At 50.0% G+C, this 15,083-nt stretch overlaps 2 protein-coding genes across 7 annotated transcripts; both read left to right on the forward strand.

Annotated features, from left to right (window-relative positions):
- Nucleotides 1–436: 436 nt before the first annotated feature.
- RAB27A (RAB27A, member RAS oncogene family) lies at nucleotides 437–6,665 on the forward strand. 6 transcript variants are annotated; one of them, XM_034409252.3, is made up of 6 exons: nucleotides 992–1,131; nucleotides 3,087–3,262; nucleotides 5,373–5,458; nucleotides 5,859–5,962; nucleotides 6,166–6,289; nucleotides 6,433–6,665. In XM_034409252.3, exons 2-6 carry the CDS (start codon nucleotides 3,110–3,112, stop codon nucleotides 6,605–6,607), a joined length of 642 nt encoding a protein of 213 aa, XP_034265143.2. In that variant the 5' UTR covers nucleotides 992–1,131; nucleotides 3,087–3,109; the 3' UTR covers nucleotides 6,608–6,665. The 6 variants fall into 6 exon arrangements, with proteins under 6 accessions (XP_087734190.1, XP_034265143.2, XP_087734189.1 ...); XM_087878066.1 differs by adding an exon at nucleotides 2,918–2,980 and having other exon boundaries at nucleotides 997–1,131; nucleotides 6,166–6,665; XM_087878064.1 differs by lacking the exon at nucleotides 992–1,131 and adding an exon at nucleotides 437–568 and having other exon boundaries at nucleotides 6,166–6,665.
- A 49-nt stretch (nucleotides 6,666–6,714) lies between these two features.
- On the forward strand, nucleotides 6,715–8,518 carry RSL24D1 (ribosomal L24 domain containing 1). Its single transcript, XM_034409254.3, has 6 exons — nucleotides 6,715–7,126; nucleotides 7,210–7,323; nucleotides 7,425–7,497; nucleotides 7,586–7,649; nucleotides 7,989–8,074; nucleotides 8,305–8,518. The coding sequence occupies exons 1-6, from the start codon at nucleotides 7,046–7,048 to the stop codon at nucleotides 8,373–8,375; spliced, it is 489 nt and encodes a 162-aa protein (XP_034265145.1). The 5' UTR covers nucleotides 6,715–7,045; the 3' UTR covers nucleotides 8,376–8,518.
- Nucleotides 8,519–15,083: the final 6,565 nt, after the last annotated feature.

Consider the following 15,083-nt stretch of genomic DNA (forward strand, 5'->3'; position numbering starts at 1 on the left):
CAACAGACTGATAAGCCCTTGATGACGCCATTTCCTACCAAAGCCAGCCATACCAGGATGCTTTTCCTTTCATTTTTTGCAGCTCCAGATCCCTCCTGCACTGTAGTGTAATGGCATGAGAGCCTCTGGGATCAGTGCATTTTACCTCTGTAGTTGTCAGGCTACAGAAGCCCTTTAGCTGAAGACAGAGCTTGCAAGGTCTGCCAGTGTTCCCCCTCCCCTCTTGGTCTTCAGCCAAACGGCCTTCCCAGCTCTCTTGTCCGGTTCTCCTCCTCCTCCGCAGAGGAAATCCTGCAGGGCTGGTTTATTGTACCTCTGGGGAAATGGGAGAGGCATCCTGGGCTGGCTTTGTGGCCTGTGGGAAGGCAGCTGTAGAAGATCTGCGACTGAGGGAGGGCCACCATTATACAGAGGCTGTGTGTGGCAAAAGATGAGAGGCAGAACGGATCTAGTATTTTAGTATTCTGTCTTGATGAAATTTGAGCTGCTGAAGCCTTCAGAGTAAATACCCACATTTGCACATGCGCGCACACACCCCTCCAGCATATGGGAGTGGTCTTGCTAAAAGGTAAGTGGGGAGTACCCTGCTAAACTGTGAAGCCATCTCCTCCCACAACAGCAGGGGTATCTGTTCACATTCCTCAAGACACCCCTCCTTGGCACCTTTGGGTTTATGCAGAAGACACCCTTCTCTTGCATCTGCCCCCCTTCCGTGCCATGCCCAAATCTGGATCCTTCGGTCAGAGACTTCCTAGGCTAGCTCTTCTTCTGCCAAGCCTACCTGTTTGCCAGGCCTTGGTGGAGGCAGCTCCCTCTGCAGGGACTGGGATGCCTGGGCACAAGGCTGCCTTGTGAATTGTCCAGCTGAACCCACTCGTTTGGCAGAAGGAAGCCCATAAGGCATTGAAGGCAGCCTCAGCTCCTGCAAACGAGGACGGGTGATGGCACAGCCCCTTTCCCGGCTCTGGTGCCCTTGACTGGCCTCAGGAAGCACACCTTCCACCCATCACAGTCTCCAGGTGACATGTAAGCTGCTGCGGCTGCTGTTCCTGGCTGGGTGAGAAGCAGGTGGGGCTTGGGAGGCCAACCCAAGGCACCTCTGGCTCTGGTGACGGCAGCAGCAGCAGAACGGTGAGCAGCCAGCCTCTTTGTTGCAGGGTGTAGAGGGACAGGAGGGCAAGACCCACTTAAGGGGAAGACTCCCTTCACCAGGAGAGTTTCAGCCTGGCTGCTTGTTGCAAAGTAGCAGCTCAGGAGTGGGGGTGGTTTGTGTGGCAAAAGCAGCGTCCTGGGCCTGGGGTTGCTCCAGGGAAGTGGAATGACCAGGGAAGACTGAGGCAGGTGCTAAGCAGCGGAAGCAGGCAATGCCCATTGGCTTCCATGTAGCCTCTTTCCCCCTTTTCCAGCATTCTGCATGGAGGCTCCTTTTGTGGAAATGGACAGGCTGTGGGCAAGGTGATGCAGCTGAAACCATCAGGGAATGTAGGAGGATAATGCAAAAAGGAGGTGGGGAGGCAGAGATCAGCCCAGGCAAATATGGTCCACAGGCCACTGCAGCACTGCCCGCCTGTTGGTTTCTGTGACGCCGCGTGGACCGGGAGAAGACAAGCCGAGAGCAGCTGTGCCAGGATGTCCTGGACAAAAAGAAAGCTTGATGTTCCTAAGAAAACCCACATCTGTCTGCTCACAGAGATCTGGGGGAGGTTGTTTGCAATGGCTCGTGGGGCAGCCATGCAGGGTACAAATTCAAAGATTAGCCTTCTGGCACTGCCTTCCAATTGGCATAGTAGAAGACTGATCCCTCCCTCCCACCACATGTCAAGCTAGAGGTCTGGTGCTGCATGGCAGTGCAGAGTATCTGAGGTTGTCTAGGCTAAGGATCCCCTGCAAGGTCTATTGGAGGGGGAGGGATTTCTTGCAATCTAGACTCCTGAAGGGGGAGTCTCCATCATGAGTGGTGTGCTACTAACACTCTTGCCCCATCTGTATCCTGGATGTGCAGGCAGCCTCTTTGCCAGGCATTCTGGGAAAGATCCCCTTGGCATTAGCCAAAAAGCTCCCCGACTTCCTCCTGGCAACTCAGTGGCAATCCAAAATCCAAACAGACAAAGGGAGGAGGCTGCAGATTCAATATTTGCAGAGGAAGTGCCTCACCTCTTGGCCAATTTCATAAGTTCAGCATGATGAGAAGCCCAGCTCTCTTCCTTGGGAGCACCTGTTTTCCTCTGCTTCGCTATTTCACTTTCACTTCCCAATTGTCAAACGCCCAAGACTGATCTGAAACCGAGCTTGCACTCTAAATTATTAGACCACCTGTGTGGAAGGGATAAAACAATTTTTTTCTCAGTAATGAAAACATAGAAGCAGATTGGTAGGCAAAATCTAACTGCAGGCAGCCATGGGGCTCCAGGAGGCAGCAGGCCAAGGGAAAATGTCCCTTAGGTATCCTGACCAAATCCAAATGATATGTCACTGTTCTTGTCATGGAGAAGGAAGAAAGATTGTTAGAGTGTGTTCGTGTTTAGGGACAAATGTGAAAGTGTTTAGACTCTTATAGGCAGCCTGAAGGCAACTGACGGGCATCTGGGGCTAACATCTGAGGAGGCGGCAGTGGGAGTCTGCTGAAAGTACATGGCTCCCCTTTTCCACTGAGAGGAACTCCAAAGGCGAGCATCTCTCTAGTATTATCTGTGTGGAAAGCCTGTCTTTTAAAAGATTACCAGGGAGGGCTGAATACCACCTGCAGCAGAATCTCCTGGAATGAGTGCTGGGCCCGAGAAATTTTGACCTTCCAGTTCCATTTAGGCGGCTTCTCAGCCCTTTCTGTTGCCATCACCTCCATGCAGTTCCATACCACATCATCCATAGCCCAAATGGCAAAGTTCCAAAGAGGCTTTTGATCTTTTGATACCTATAGTGCACCAGTCACCTGCCAACATAGTTGTGCTACCTGTGGACAAGATGTGGAGCAGCATTCCAGGTACCGTGTCCTTTTGAGCCTCTTATTCAGCCCCACACACTTGGTAGGCTCCTCTGAGACTCTGGATTCAAAACTTTTATTCCTTTCTTCCCACCCTCCCCTTCAGGCTGTTACTGAAGATCACTCGCTATGTCTGACAGAGACTACGATTACCTTATCAAGTTCCTAGCCCTTGGTGATTCTGGAGTTGGAAAGACCAGTTTCCTTTACCAGTACACAGATGGGAAATTCAATTCCAAATTCATCACAACCGTAGGCATTGATTTTCGGGAAAAAAGGCTGGTAAGTCCCGGCATGGTCTGCTTTCTTCCTTCCAACGACATTCCTCCTTTTTGGAAGAAACTGAACTGTAGATGAGCTGTGCAGAAACTCATTCAGGAAATCACACCTGATGTTGGAGCAGGTGAAGGAAGAAGGGGAGAGGCAAAGATGCTTTTCCTTCAAGATTCCCTTCCCCACCCCCTGCGCCTTCTGTCCTCTTGGTCCATCTTCAGCACCTTTGACCTGAACGCCTGCTACTTTCTCAGCCACCAGCTTGGCTTTCACAGCCATCGACCGTTACAGCATGGGCACAAAACAGTGACAAAAAGCACCACTTAGGACCAGATCTGGCTGCAAGGGAAGGATGCAGAGAAAGTGCTGATTCTCACACCTTGTTCTCACATACTGGCTGTCATTACACAAGCCTCCGAGCACCGAAAGAGCCAGCATCCACCCCTTCTCAACTGCCTTCCAGCCACCCACACTTCCAAGAGTGGAAACTGTGCGGGGCGATGCCATCCAATCTTGTGGCATCCAGCAGAAGACAGCTGGTAGCCAAATGCTGCCTCTTTCTGCTTGTCCAAGCAGGGCGCCAACTGCAAAATCCCAGCACCTGGTTCTTTGCTCTCCTGCGCAAAGTTCTGGGTTGCCATTTTGAACTGCTGTGGCAGGCTGACTATGCCTCTAGTGACAATTTTGCCTAGTAACAATATGCTCCTGGTTGTCCACATCTGGCCTTCTTCAGGCTGATGAACTTGAGACTTTTGTCAGTGGTTGATAGAAACTTTCTTTCCTCCCGTAAGATTTCTGTAAAGCAGCCTTACTTTCAAATCAGCCCAAGGAGAGCAAAGCTTTCCAGAGTGCTGGTTCAATCCACTGGCACCTACCACCCCTTTCCAGTGTAGAACACAATCCTGCCTCTAACATTGCGAACCCTGGGCCCTTCCCTGGCATTTTCCCAAACAGAGAAACGGCTGTCTTCCACTCCAAGCTGTCAGCCATGCTCTGGAGGGAATTAATTTTCCCTGTGTGGGGCTGCCTGCAATCGATCCTCCTCCAGGCTTAGAACCTGGCTTCTTGTGCATCCAGTGTTTTTGCGCCCAACAAAAGACACAATGCCACCAGGTTTGCAGCGCTTCAATATGGTTACTGCAGGCAAGTTTGAAATTTGCTGCTTCCTCCCTGTGGATATGGGACTGCTGTGTCCAGGGATGTTCCTGTACATTAAAAGCAAAAAAATATTTAATCCTGGTTCACCCTGAAGGGAATTTTGCAGATTCACAGTTGCCCAAGTTCAGACATGTCAGAGGCAGGGCCTATGCATGGATGCAAGGAACATAGGTGTTACTGCTGGGAGGAGGGCGAATGGCAAACATCAGCTGAAGCTAAATGCAAATTGTAGATGCACTATATCCGTGATGGCAAACCTACGGCATGCCCTTTCTGTGGCACATGCACCGTCACCAGCTGCTCTTCTGGTTTCCGGCATTCTGGTCAGCTGGTCTTTGCGGGCCCTGGAGTGCCAGAAAACAGCCTGCAAATGGCCAAAAACCAGGCCATTTTCCGGGCCATTTTCTGGCTGTTTCCAGGCTGTTTTCCAGGCCAAAAACGCCCTGAAACCCCCCAAAAATGCCTAAAAACAGCCAAAAAATAGGCATGCATGTGCCAGCCAGCTGGTCTTCAGGTTTCCAGTGCTCTGGTTTGGGCACTCAGTGCCAAAAAGGTTTGCCATCACTGCACTATATAGACATGCGCTAAACACCAGCATAATAGGAAAAGGGGAAACCAACCTGAAAGCATCCCCCTTTTTTTTTTACAGGGGCAGCATAATGGGTTGGAAGGCAGAAACACTGAGATTCTGGAAAACTACGAGAGGGCATAGGCAGCAAACATGGGACTGCAGGAAACTATTGCAGGCTCACGTGGGAAGGAGGCCATGGATTTAGCACCATTGATTTACCTATACAAACATTAGTGAAACACCAATCTGCTTACTTTTCTAGAAGCTCCACGAATGAAGAAAGTGAAGGATTTATTGGTTTCCTCAAAGCATTGGGGGAGGGGGGAGGAAGAAAGATTCCTGGTTTGCCAGCTGATGGCTGGAGACATTAACAAATCCTTTTGGAATCAGGTGTACCGACCCAACAGACCAGACGGGGTCAGCGGCCGAGGACAGAGAATACATCTTCAGTTGTGGGACACAGCAGGGCAGGAAAGGTGAGCATGTTAGAAAAATGGACTGAACCACCCACCTCCACTACCCGGCCAATTTGGCTCCTGATGGAACCAGTCGCCTTAATGTCTCAGTGCAACCAGAGGTTGGCAATCCCTCAGTATCACCTGACCTATGCACTGGGTGTTTTCTATGGCTGAAGAACATTGACAGACTCTAAGGAGCCCCTGTGTTCTTCATAATGACTTTAGAAACGGCCCTTAGTCATTAAGAAGTTTATTCTATCCCTTTTAAAACTTCAGAACAATATTTTGCTCTTAACTAGAAAGTCTAAGGAAGACTCTGGGCTCAGGGGACAAACATGGATGTGTCATCTTGGTATAAAACACTGTCAGCCTGAGAGGAGAGAGCAGTAAGGTAACTCTTAGCCCTTCCTCTTGGTAGGTTTCGTAGCTTGACAACCGCCTTCTTCAGAGATGCCATGGGCTTTCTCCTGCTCTTTGATCTAACCAGCGAGCAAAGTTTCCTCAATGTCCGGAACTGGATGAGTAAGTCTCACCCCACTTGCAGCGACTGGGGCAGGCCTGGGCTAAAGGGAAACTGTCGGCAGGAGCCAGACTGCTGCGGAATGCCAGTTGGAGCCCTGTGGCTTCGGCCCCAGGGAGCTTCCAGTCAGCCGGCTGGGCCTCTCCCAAGGGGCCGGTGGGTGCAGCCAAGCCAGGGGCTCCAGCTCCCTTCCCGTTTCTGGCAGGCCAGCTGCAGACCCACGCCTACTGCGAGAGCCCCGACGTGGTGCTGTGTGGAAACAAGAGCGACCTGGAGGGCCAGCGCGTGGTGAAGGAAGACGAGGCCAAGCGGCTGGCAAGCAAATACGGGCAAGTGGCTTCCTCCCCGGGCGGGGCGGCGGAGGGAGAGGCGGTTCGTTCCCCGCGGGCGGACGAAGCGCCGCTCCCGAGCGGAGGGCCGGGGTGCCCGCGGCGGCCTCCGCCCGGCCTGACGCTGCCCGCTGTGCTTGCAGGGCTCCCTACTTCGAGACCAGCGCCGCCAACGGCGCCAACGTGGGCCCGGCCGTGGAGTCGCTGCTGGGGCTGCTCATGAAGCGCATGGAGCGATGCGTGGACGGGCCCCACGCCTGCATCCCCAACGGCCCCGCCGAGACGCCCCCGCAGCCCGCTGGTGGCTGCGGCTGCTGAAGGCTCCGCCGCGGCCCACCCGCGTCCGGCAGGCGCGCAATAAACCAGTCCGTGGCCAGATTCCGCGTTTTCTTGGGCCGCCGTTTCGCCGCCGCCGCCGCCGCTTGATGGGGGGAGGGGAGGACGGGCTTCTCCTTGAGGACTAGCGCCTCGGGACCACGAACCCGAACGCGTGACGGCACGAGAAGGGCGGGTGAAAGGCGCCCCCGGCGTGGCTCCTCCCACTAGGGGCCTCGCTCGGCGGATGGAACGGAAGCGGAGGGGGCGGAGTTTCCGTCTGCTGCGGCGGCGGGGGGGGGTTTCCGGTGCCTAGCGCACGCGCAATGGGGCTGCCGCGGTCTCCGGCCGGCAAGGGGCGCAGTGAGTCGAAGCGCCGCTCTGTCCAGGCCTCCGAGGCGCTCTTCCGCCTTCGTCTTCGCCTCCGCCTCCGCCTCCGCCATGCGCGTGGAGAAGTGCTACTTCTGCTCCGGGCCGGTGTATCCGGGCCACGGGATGCTCTTCGTCCGCAACGACTGCAAGGTGAGTCGAGGCCCCGCTCCCTCCCTCCCCCCTCCCCCCCGTCCGTCCGTCCGTCCCCCCTGAGCTCGGCTGTTTCCTCGCAGGCGTTCCGGTTCTGCCGGTCCAAGTGCCACCGGAGCTTCCAGAAGAAGCGCAACCCGCGGAAAGTGCGCTGGACCAAGGCCTTCCGCCGGGCGGCGGGCAAGGAGCTGGCGGTGGTGAGTGGGCGGCGGCGGGCAGGCGGGCGAGGGCGGCCCGGACCTAGCGCGAGCGAGCCGCCTCTCACCCTGCCCGCCTCTTCTCTCATCTCCCCGCGCAGGACCGGTCCTTCGAGTTCGAGAAGCGGCGCCACGAGCCCGTGAAGTACCAGCGGGAGCTGTGGAGCCAGAGCGGTAGGGCGGAGGGGGAGGCGGGGGTCCGCCAGACGCCCTTCTTCCCGGGCGGCTTCCCTGTTGACGCGCGGCTGTTTTTCCCTTGCAGTGGAAGCGATGAAGAGAGTGGAAGAGATCAAGCGGAGGCGCCAGGCCAAATTCATCTGGAACAGGTACGAGCTTTCCCTGCCCGCCGGGTGAACCTTGTGGGGATAAGCCGGGCGGTTTGGATGTTTCCTGTACAAAAATCTCATTTTGGGGAATCTGCCGTTTTGGGACCAACTGAGATTCGGCTTTATTGGCATATAGAAATGTAATCAAAAAAATGCATGAAAATTATGTCACTGACTTTGTAAAGATTCTTAAATCGCTTAAAGTGCCAAATATTGAAAGGAGCTTTACTGGGTTTTATCAAAACTTCCCATTGGTCTAGCTGTGGGTTACATGGGTTCTTAAAGTAAAATTCTTCTGCCGTGACACTTGTTAGCTTTTCCTTTTCTCTTGCCTTCAAGATTAAAGAAGGGGAAAGAGTTACAGAAAGCACAGGACATCAAAGAAGTCAAACAGAACATCCACCTCATCCAGGCCCCCCACGCAGGTGAGCAACGGAACCCAGGATGGCCGGAGAGTGGAGATTCTTGGAGAGGCTTGTTTGGCTAATCCCCCAAAACTGTGTCCTGGCCTAATGGCCTGATGCTTTCGGGGATTTGGCTGTGATCTCTTCGCTGACTGGTTCAGAAGCTGCATCTGAACTCAGCATTCTGCGAGGATTCCACTATATTGTTTTCAGAGACACCTAAACATTTGCTTACCTGTGATTTCTTTCAGGCAAAGCCAAGCTGATGGAGGAAAAGATGGTCCAGGTGCTACAGGACACAGTGCCCATGGAAGATTCTTGAAGAGTTATGCTCTTTGGGTTCTGGCCTATTTAATTTGGGGGGAGGGGCTGGGGCTAGTGTTTATATTTCATGAGCTGCAGCTTCAAGGGGAATATCTGTAAACCAAGTAGAGAAATTAGAAATAAAATAGGGGCCAAAAATGATGATTTGGTTCAAATATTTTTCAACTAAGGCCAATTAGATTATTACAGCTGCTGTCTGCATAGGAATTAGTTAGCCTAGTGGACAGTTATTACTTCAAGAAGCAGGAAATGGAGTGCTGCGACATGGCTGGACCATCTTGGGCATCTGGACTGTTACTCAGCTTTTAAGAAAGCAGATGGATTTTTGTTGAAGCTGCGCATGGGAGTGCAGAGGCTCAAACGTCATGGTTACTTTATGCTCCCAGCTGCACTGTTGAATATTGCATTCTGATGGGGTGCTGTGGTTTCTGACATATGTGGAAAAAAGCACCAAACAGCTAGAATTCAAAACAAGCTCTACATGGAGGTGCCTTCCCCACCTGGAAGGCAGATCTTGGTCATAACTCCATGTTGGCCTGCCTGCCAAGTGATGACTGAGCAAATGTGAGTCACCCAGCAGCCCTGGCAATCCCAAACTGTAATGGGACTTCGTTGGAGGAAGCAGAGATGGTGATAGCCAGGGAATAGGCACACATTTAGGTAAGTGACTGGTGGAAACCTTCTGTCCAATTTAGAAACCTCACTCCTAAAAACAATTCTTCTCAACCTGGACAACAATTTGTGGACTTAAACTCCTGAGTTGTTTGGGAATTCCAGGAGTTGAAATTCATGCATCTTAAAATTGCCCAGGTTAGGAGACGGTGCCTTACAGGCTGAAATTGTTCAGCATGAGTTTCCAGGCATGTCCTGTTACCTGTTCAGGGGGATGAGGGTGGAGAAAAAGAGGTTCTCAAGGGGCAGAAATGAATGCCCTGGATGACCACAGAGCCTCTGATCTTGTGGCTTTTGGAGCTCCAGCAGGCCTGAACTCAAGCATGTTGCAAAGCTGCACAGAACTTAGGCCTTCAAGCCCTGGGAACAAGGGTCCTTTTCATTTGTAGAAGTGTATCATCTAGTAGAGAATAGTTAGACAAATTACAACAGATTATTTGGAACAGCCTTCTATTGGTATTTGGATCCCTTTCTCCTCACTAGTCTATTATAGATTTGTGAACACTTGGGTCTGGCATTGCTTCCATGACCTAAAAGGAGGCACAAAGGTTAGGTATGACCAGGATGTGTCTCCACCCTTCCTAGTGATTCTTGCTGCTTTAACCCAACTGGCAAATCAGATGGAATAGTTGAGAAATGGATTGCAAACCCTCCACCCAGCAGGGTTCCTTATAGATCCCAAACTCCTCAAAGGTTCCTGGTCTCCAAGATGCTGCCTGGCAAAGGCTGCAGCGGGCACTGCCTTGCCTCCAGTAGAGGAAAGACAACGTTCCCCCCTCCCCAGGTTGTAACACTCCCCATTCTTGGTGATTCCAGTCCATTTTTGGAAATGCATTATGTGGCGGTCATTAAAATGCACTTGTGTGCCTCAGAAGGATGAAAAGAGATTAACCGTTCCTTAAGACTCCTTGCCTGCTTCTGGAAAAATATTGGTGTATGGTTCCCAGAGAGGCAGGGCTAGCACCAGAGTTCCTTCAGCATCTCTGCTTGTTTAGGATAGCCCACCCGGAGAGGCCCAGGGAGGAGTGGATCGAACGGCACAGAGGCTGGCAGCAGCCTGAGACAAACTGACAGCTGCCTTGGCACAGCTGGCATAAAGCCACAATTGCACTGCCTGTTCTTCTCAAATGTGGGTGGATGTAATTTCTGGCATCTTATTAAAGATGGGGAGGTGCAGGGAAATCACACAAGGTGGCTTGTGGTGGCACTTGCTTGGAGAATCAAGGCAGGAAAGGTGCAGCCATTTACCCTTGGATCTGCCACCTTAGTCTTCTCTCTGGCATAATACTTTGGACAGCTAATTTTATTCATAGGCTGATTGAAACTGTTTACCTATATCTGCTACATCGGGTAGCAAAGGATATTGCTTGGCAAAGCTGTGGAGCCCTGTTTATCGGATGAACTTGACTTCCTATATGGCAGAACAAAAGTTAGCCAGAAACACACATCTTCATAACTTCTTTCAAGCAGGAACAGAGTTTCTCCCCTACCACCCAGATGCTCGTTCTCCCAACTGCCTTTCCAGGGTAATCAACAGCCCAAGAGAAAGACACCTTCAGGAGATGGAGAAGTCATTTTAGTCTGTTAAAACGGCAGCAGAAGGGAAGTCTCCTCTTTCACTGCCGATGCCCTATCAAGCCTGAAGCGGCAACCACTTCCCTAATAATAGCACCTAGAGTGGAAGAAGCCCAGCTGGCCCTCATCCCCATCAGCAACAATTTTTAGCAAATGCTTAAATGGAAGGCCATGTGTCTGTAGGTTTGCTCTAAACCCTGGGAAGACTGAGAAGGCTTTTTATATAGCATTAATTTAATTTTGTATGAGATTTTCATTATCTATCCTGCAAGCCAAGGATTTGTTTCCCTTTGAAACAGAGCAGGGCCCTGCCTTTCCAACTTTATCTGTCAAGTCTGGTGAGCTCTTCTTCCCAGGCATGGCTGAGCAGCTGGGATGTCAAACTGCACTCAAATATGACATGTTTTTAAATCAGATGTACTCCAGAGTAGAATGTACTGCCTGAACTGGCCATCTCTTTCCTGCCAGAAAATGGTGCCAACCTTGATGGTGGTGTACTGGGCAGAGTAAGGAGGGGGGTTCCCCTGGGCTTTGTTTTTCTCCTACCAGAGTCGCCAATTGGCAAGAGAACATCCAGGGATTGCAGTGGGGGAAGCAAGCCTTGACTAATGGTTCAACCGAGGGGTTAAGCTTGGGTTAAAAGGAGGTTTTGCACGGATGCATTCCAGGACAGATTCTCTTGCCTCTTAGTTGCATTCTGCAAAAAGAAGCCGAGCTTTCAAGGTTCCTGCTTTGGGCTGGTCTTTGTTCTTGGTGGTGACGGCAGCAGACAATCAGCACGAAGCAAAGCAAACCATTCTGCTTCAGCTCCCTATTATACTCAAAATCCAAACACAAAATGAGGAAAAAGGGATCAGGAGGCATCTGTTAAGGATCCACTTTTGTACATGTAATCCTCAATTTACAACAATTCATTTAGTGATGATGAAGTTACAATTATGTCTGTTTTTCACACAACTGTTGCAGCATCCCAATGATCATCTGATCAAAATTTAGAGGCTTGGCAACTGGTTCATATTTATGATGCTTTCAATGTTCAGTCACCTTTTGCAACTTGACAAGCAAAGTCAATGGGGCATCCAGATTTACTTAACAACCATGTTAGTAACTTAACAAATGCAATGATTCACTTAACAACTGAGGCAAGAAAAATAAAATGGAGCAAAACTCAACAAATATTTCATATAGTAACATAAATGTTTGGCTCAATTGTTGTAATTAGAGGACTATCTGTATAAAGGTAAAGGTAAAGGTTCCCCTCGCACATATGTGCTAGTCGTTCCCGACTAGGAGGTGGTGCTCGTCTCCATTTCAAAGCCAAAGAGCCAGCGCTGTCCGAAGACATCTCGGTGGTCATGTGGTCAGCATGACTAAACGCCAAAGAATGCATGGAATGCTGTTACCTTCCCACCAAAGGTGGTCCCTATTTTTCTACTTGCATTTTTTACGTGCTTTCGAACTGCTAGATTGGCAGAAGCTGGGACAAGTAACAAGAGCTCACCCCGTTACGCAGCACTAGGGAGTCGAACCGCTGAACTGCCGACCTTTCGATCGACAAGCTCAGTGTCTTAGCCACTGGGCCACTGCGTCCCTACTATCTGTATAGGTGGGAACAAATAGCCAAAGCAGTGACAAAATATAGCCCCCTCCTCCAAATTAGGATTTAATGTCCAAGTTGTCCATAATGCAGGACAACAATGCTCATGTCATAGCAAATCCTGATTAATTATTTTTCTTATTTATTCATTCATTCATTTACGTATTTATATCCGTCCATCCATTAACTATCATCTATCTATCATACCTATCTATATCTATCATCTCTCTCTCTCTTTTTAAAATATTCTTATTTAAAAACATCAGAAATTGCTTTGCAGAAAAATGTGCTGTGAATCTTGGTGTAATTCTTTCTTTTCCCTGGGAAGGCCTGTTTTTTCAACCTAGCCTTTCTGTTCAGCCTCGTCTTTCTTCTTGACAGACCTGCTTGTTTCACATTGTTTAACAAATGCTAAGATATCAGACCTTTAGGAGAATCTTAAAGCCATCATGCACAAGATGCATTGCAGATGTCCAGGCAGCATCTGCACAAATGTTAGTGCACTTTGGCTGGGATACCATCTGGATGGCACCCTCAAGGCTGGAGGCTTCCTAGCAACCGCCCGCAGAAGAGACATTATTCACAGCAGTATTAGACCTCCTGAGAGCTGAAAAGATCAGCTGTGCTTTTGGAAAGACAGCCTCCACTTCAGCTACCTTTAGCCATGAGGGTCTGGAGGTTTCTCCTTTCTTTCCCCTCCCCCCAGAGCCATTATGGTTCAACGCCCCCCTCTAATCTGATCAGACATTTTTGGAGCCAGTTAGAGAGCGTCCCTCCGAATTGTATCCACTACAATCAGCTGGCTAACCAGGATGGCATGGGGTGCTTTCTTAAAGGATTTGCAGATGTCTACTAAGAAAGCTACCTGATCAAATGAGGTAAAGTTACTTTAGCAAAACTTGCTTGATTCCTGATTATTTCCACTTCAGAACCTTCCCAGGTCTAGATAATTGAATTCCCAGATTCTCCTGTCCCATTTTTAAAAATAACAGCCATTTCCTTCAACCATCAGTGTCTTCAGGTTCTCCAGAAATTCTCCAAAGTAATACATGAAATATGGCCAGTTCATCAGCAAGGACGTGGATGAAATTTATGGCATCCTGGAGAGAGAAACTCCAGGCTCTGAAACTGTAAGTCTAGTCTCGGCCTACGATGCTTTGGTACTGCTGGGTGCATAAGACAGCACAGCAATAGGTGTGGATCTGCTCATCTTCTTCTGTTTGCTTGTTTCTTGTGGTTCTGCAAAAGCCTTTTCTTTCTTAGCCAATTAGAGGACTGTATTATTCCTCACCAGGATTCTGGCTGGTTGAATTGTCTTCCTTTTGATTCTGGCACATAAGCCCCCTTCCATTACTACTCTTTTACACACTTTGAAAAATAGACTCCCAACATCACATTGATGTAACTACAACAGATGAATTGTGATTCTACCTCCTTTTTTCACTCTCACTGTCCTTAAAAGATTAAGTGGTTGGTGGGATGGTGCAATTTTTCTTTCCATTTTTCCTTTCATTTATCAAATAAGAAGAAACTGCATAATTAAAGAATCCCTAAAATAAATCTGTGAAAGAATAATACATTATTATCAAACAGACCTGCTTCTTTTCTAATCATTATTTGCAAATGGCTATGAGGCTGCTGCCGACTGTTGCTTTTTGTTCAGTATGGCTTGAACAGCCAGAGAGACATTGAATGACAGGTCTGATTTAAAACCCAACTGAGCCCATGTACCCTACTCAGGGGCCACTAAATTCATAATTTGAAATCCCACGGACTACTAATATGATCTGCCTAATGACTGGCTGGGTGGGGATGGTTAGGTGGTCATGTGACTGGGTGGGCATGGCCAACTTTATTATTTTATTATTATTATTTATTAGATTTCTATACCGCCCTACTCCCGAAGGACTCAGGGCGGTGCACAGCCAAACAATAAAAACACATACAATACAAAATTTAAAAATAGAATAAAATCAAATTAAATAATTTTGGCCCCGACAAATTTAAAACCCCAAACTTTTAAAACCAATTTAAAATTGAATATATAAAATACTAAAAGATATTTAAAATTTTAAAAATCTTTTATAAAAGAGGGGGAAAATTAGGCCAGGCCGGCCTGGTGAAATAGTAAGGTCTTTAAGGCGTGGCGGAAGGTGCGCAGATCCGGGATCCTTCGTATCTCTGGGGGGAGCTCGTTCCAGATAGTAGGTGCCCCCACCGAGAAGGCTCTCCCCCTGGGGGCCGCCAGTCAGCATTGTTTGGCTGACGGCACCCGGAGGAGCCCCTCTCTATGGGAGCGTACCGGCCGGTGGGAGGCTATTGGTGGTAGTAGGCGGTCTCGCAAGTACCCGGGTCCTAAGCCATGGAGCGCTTTAAAGGTGGTAACCAGAACCTTGAAGCACACCCGGAAGACCACCGGGAGCCAGTGCAGCTCGCGCAGGAGGGGTGTTACATGGGAACGCCATGTCGCTCCCATTACCACCCGCGCGGCCGCACTCTGCGCCAGTTGGAGCCTCCGGGTGCTCCTCAAGGGGAGCCCCATGTAGAGAGCGTTGCAATAGTCCAGGCGGGAGATGACAAGGGCATGAGTGACCGTGCGTAACGAGTCCCGATCCAGAAAGGGACTCAACTGGCGAATCAGGCGAACCTGATGAAAAATCCTCCCGGTCACGGCCGTCAAGTGCTCTTCTAAAGACAGCCGTGAATCCAGGAGGACGCCCAAGTTGCGAGCCCTCTCTGTGGGGGCCAATGATTCGCCCCCAATAGTCAGTGATGGCGTCAACTGACTATATCGGGATGTCGGAAACCACAGCCAATCAGTCTTGGATGGGTTGAGCCTGAGCCTGTTCCTCCCCATCCAGA

The sequence above is a fragment of the Pantherophis guttatus genome, chromosome 13, assembly GCF_059756535.1.
Source record: "Pantherophis guttatus breed Tessera chromosome 13, ASM5975653v1, whole genome shotgun sequence".
NCBI classification, from domain to species: domain Eukaryota; kingdom Metazoa; phylum Chordata; class Lepidosauria; order Squamata; family Colubridae; genus Pantherophis; species Pantherophis guttatus.

Excerpts from the sequence above, each read along its gene's own strand:
- RSL24D1 (XM_034409254.3), top strand. The coding sequence starts at position 7,046 with ATGCGCGTGGAGAAGTGCTACTTCTGCTCCGGGCCGGTGTATCCGGGC. Across the intron at positions 7,650-7,988 it reads GCCAAATTCATCTGGAACAG|ATTAAAGAAGGGGAAAGAGT; the intron begins GTACGAGCTTTC and ends CTTGCCTTCAAG. Across the intron at positions 8,075-8,304 it reads CATCCAGGCCCCCCACGCAG|GCAAAGCCAAGCTGATGGAG; the intron begins GTGAGCAACGGA and ends GATTTCTTTCAG.
- RAB27A (XM_087878064.1), top strand. The coding sequence starts at position 3,110 with ATGTCTGACAGAGACTACGATTACCTTATCAAGTTCCTAGCCCTTGGT. Across the intron at positions 3,263-5,372 it reads ATTTTCGGGAAAAAAGGCTG|GTGTACCGACCCAACAGACC; the intron begins GTAAGTCCCGGC and ends TTTTGGAATCAG. Across the intron at positions 5,459-5,858 it reads GACACAGCAGGGCAGGAAAG|GTTTCGTAGCTTGACAACCG; the intron begins GTGAGCATGTTA and ends TCCTCTTGGTAG.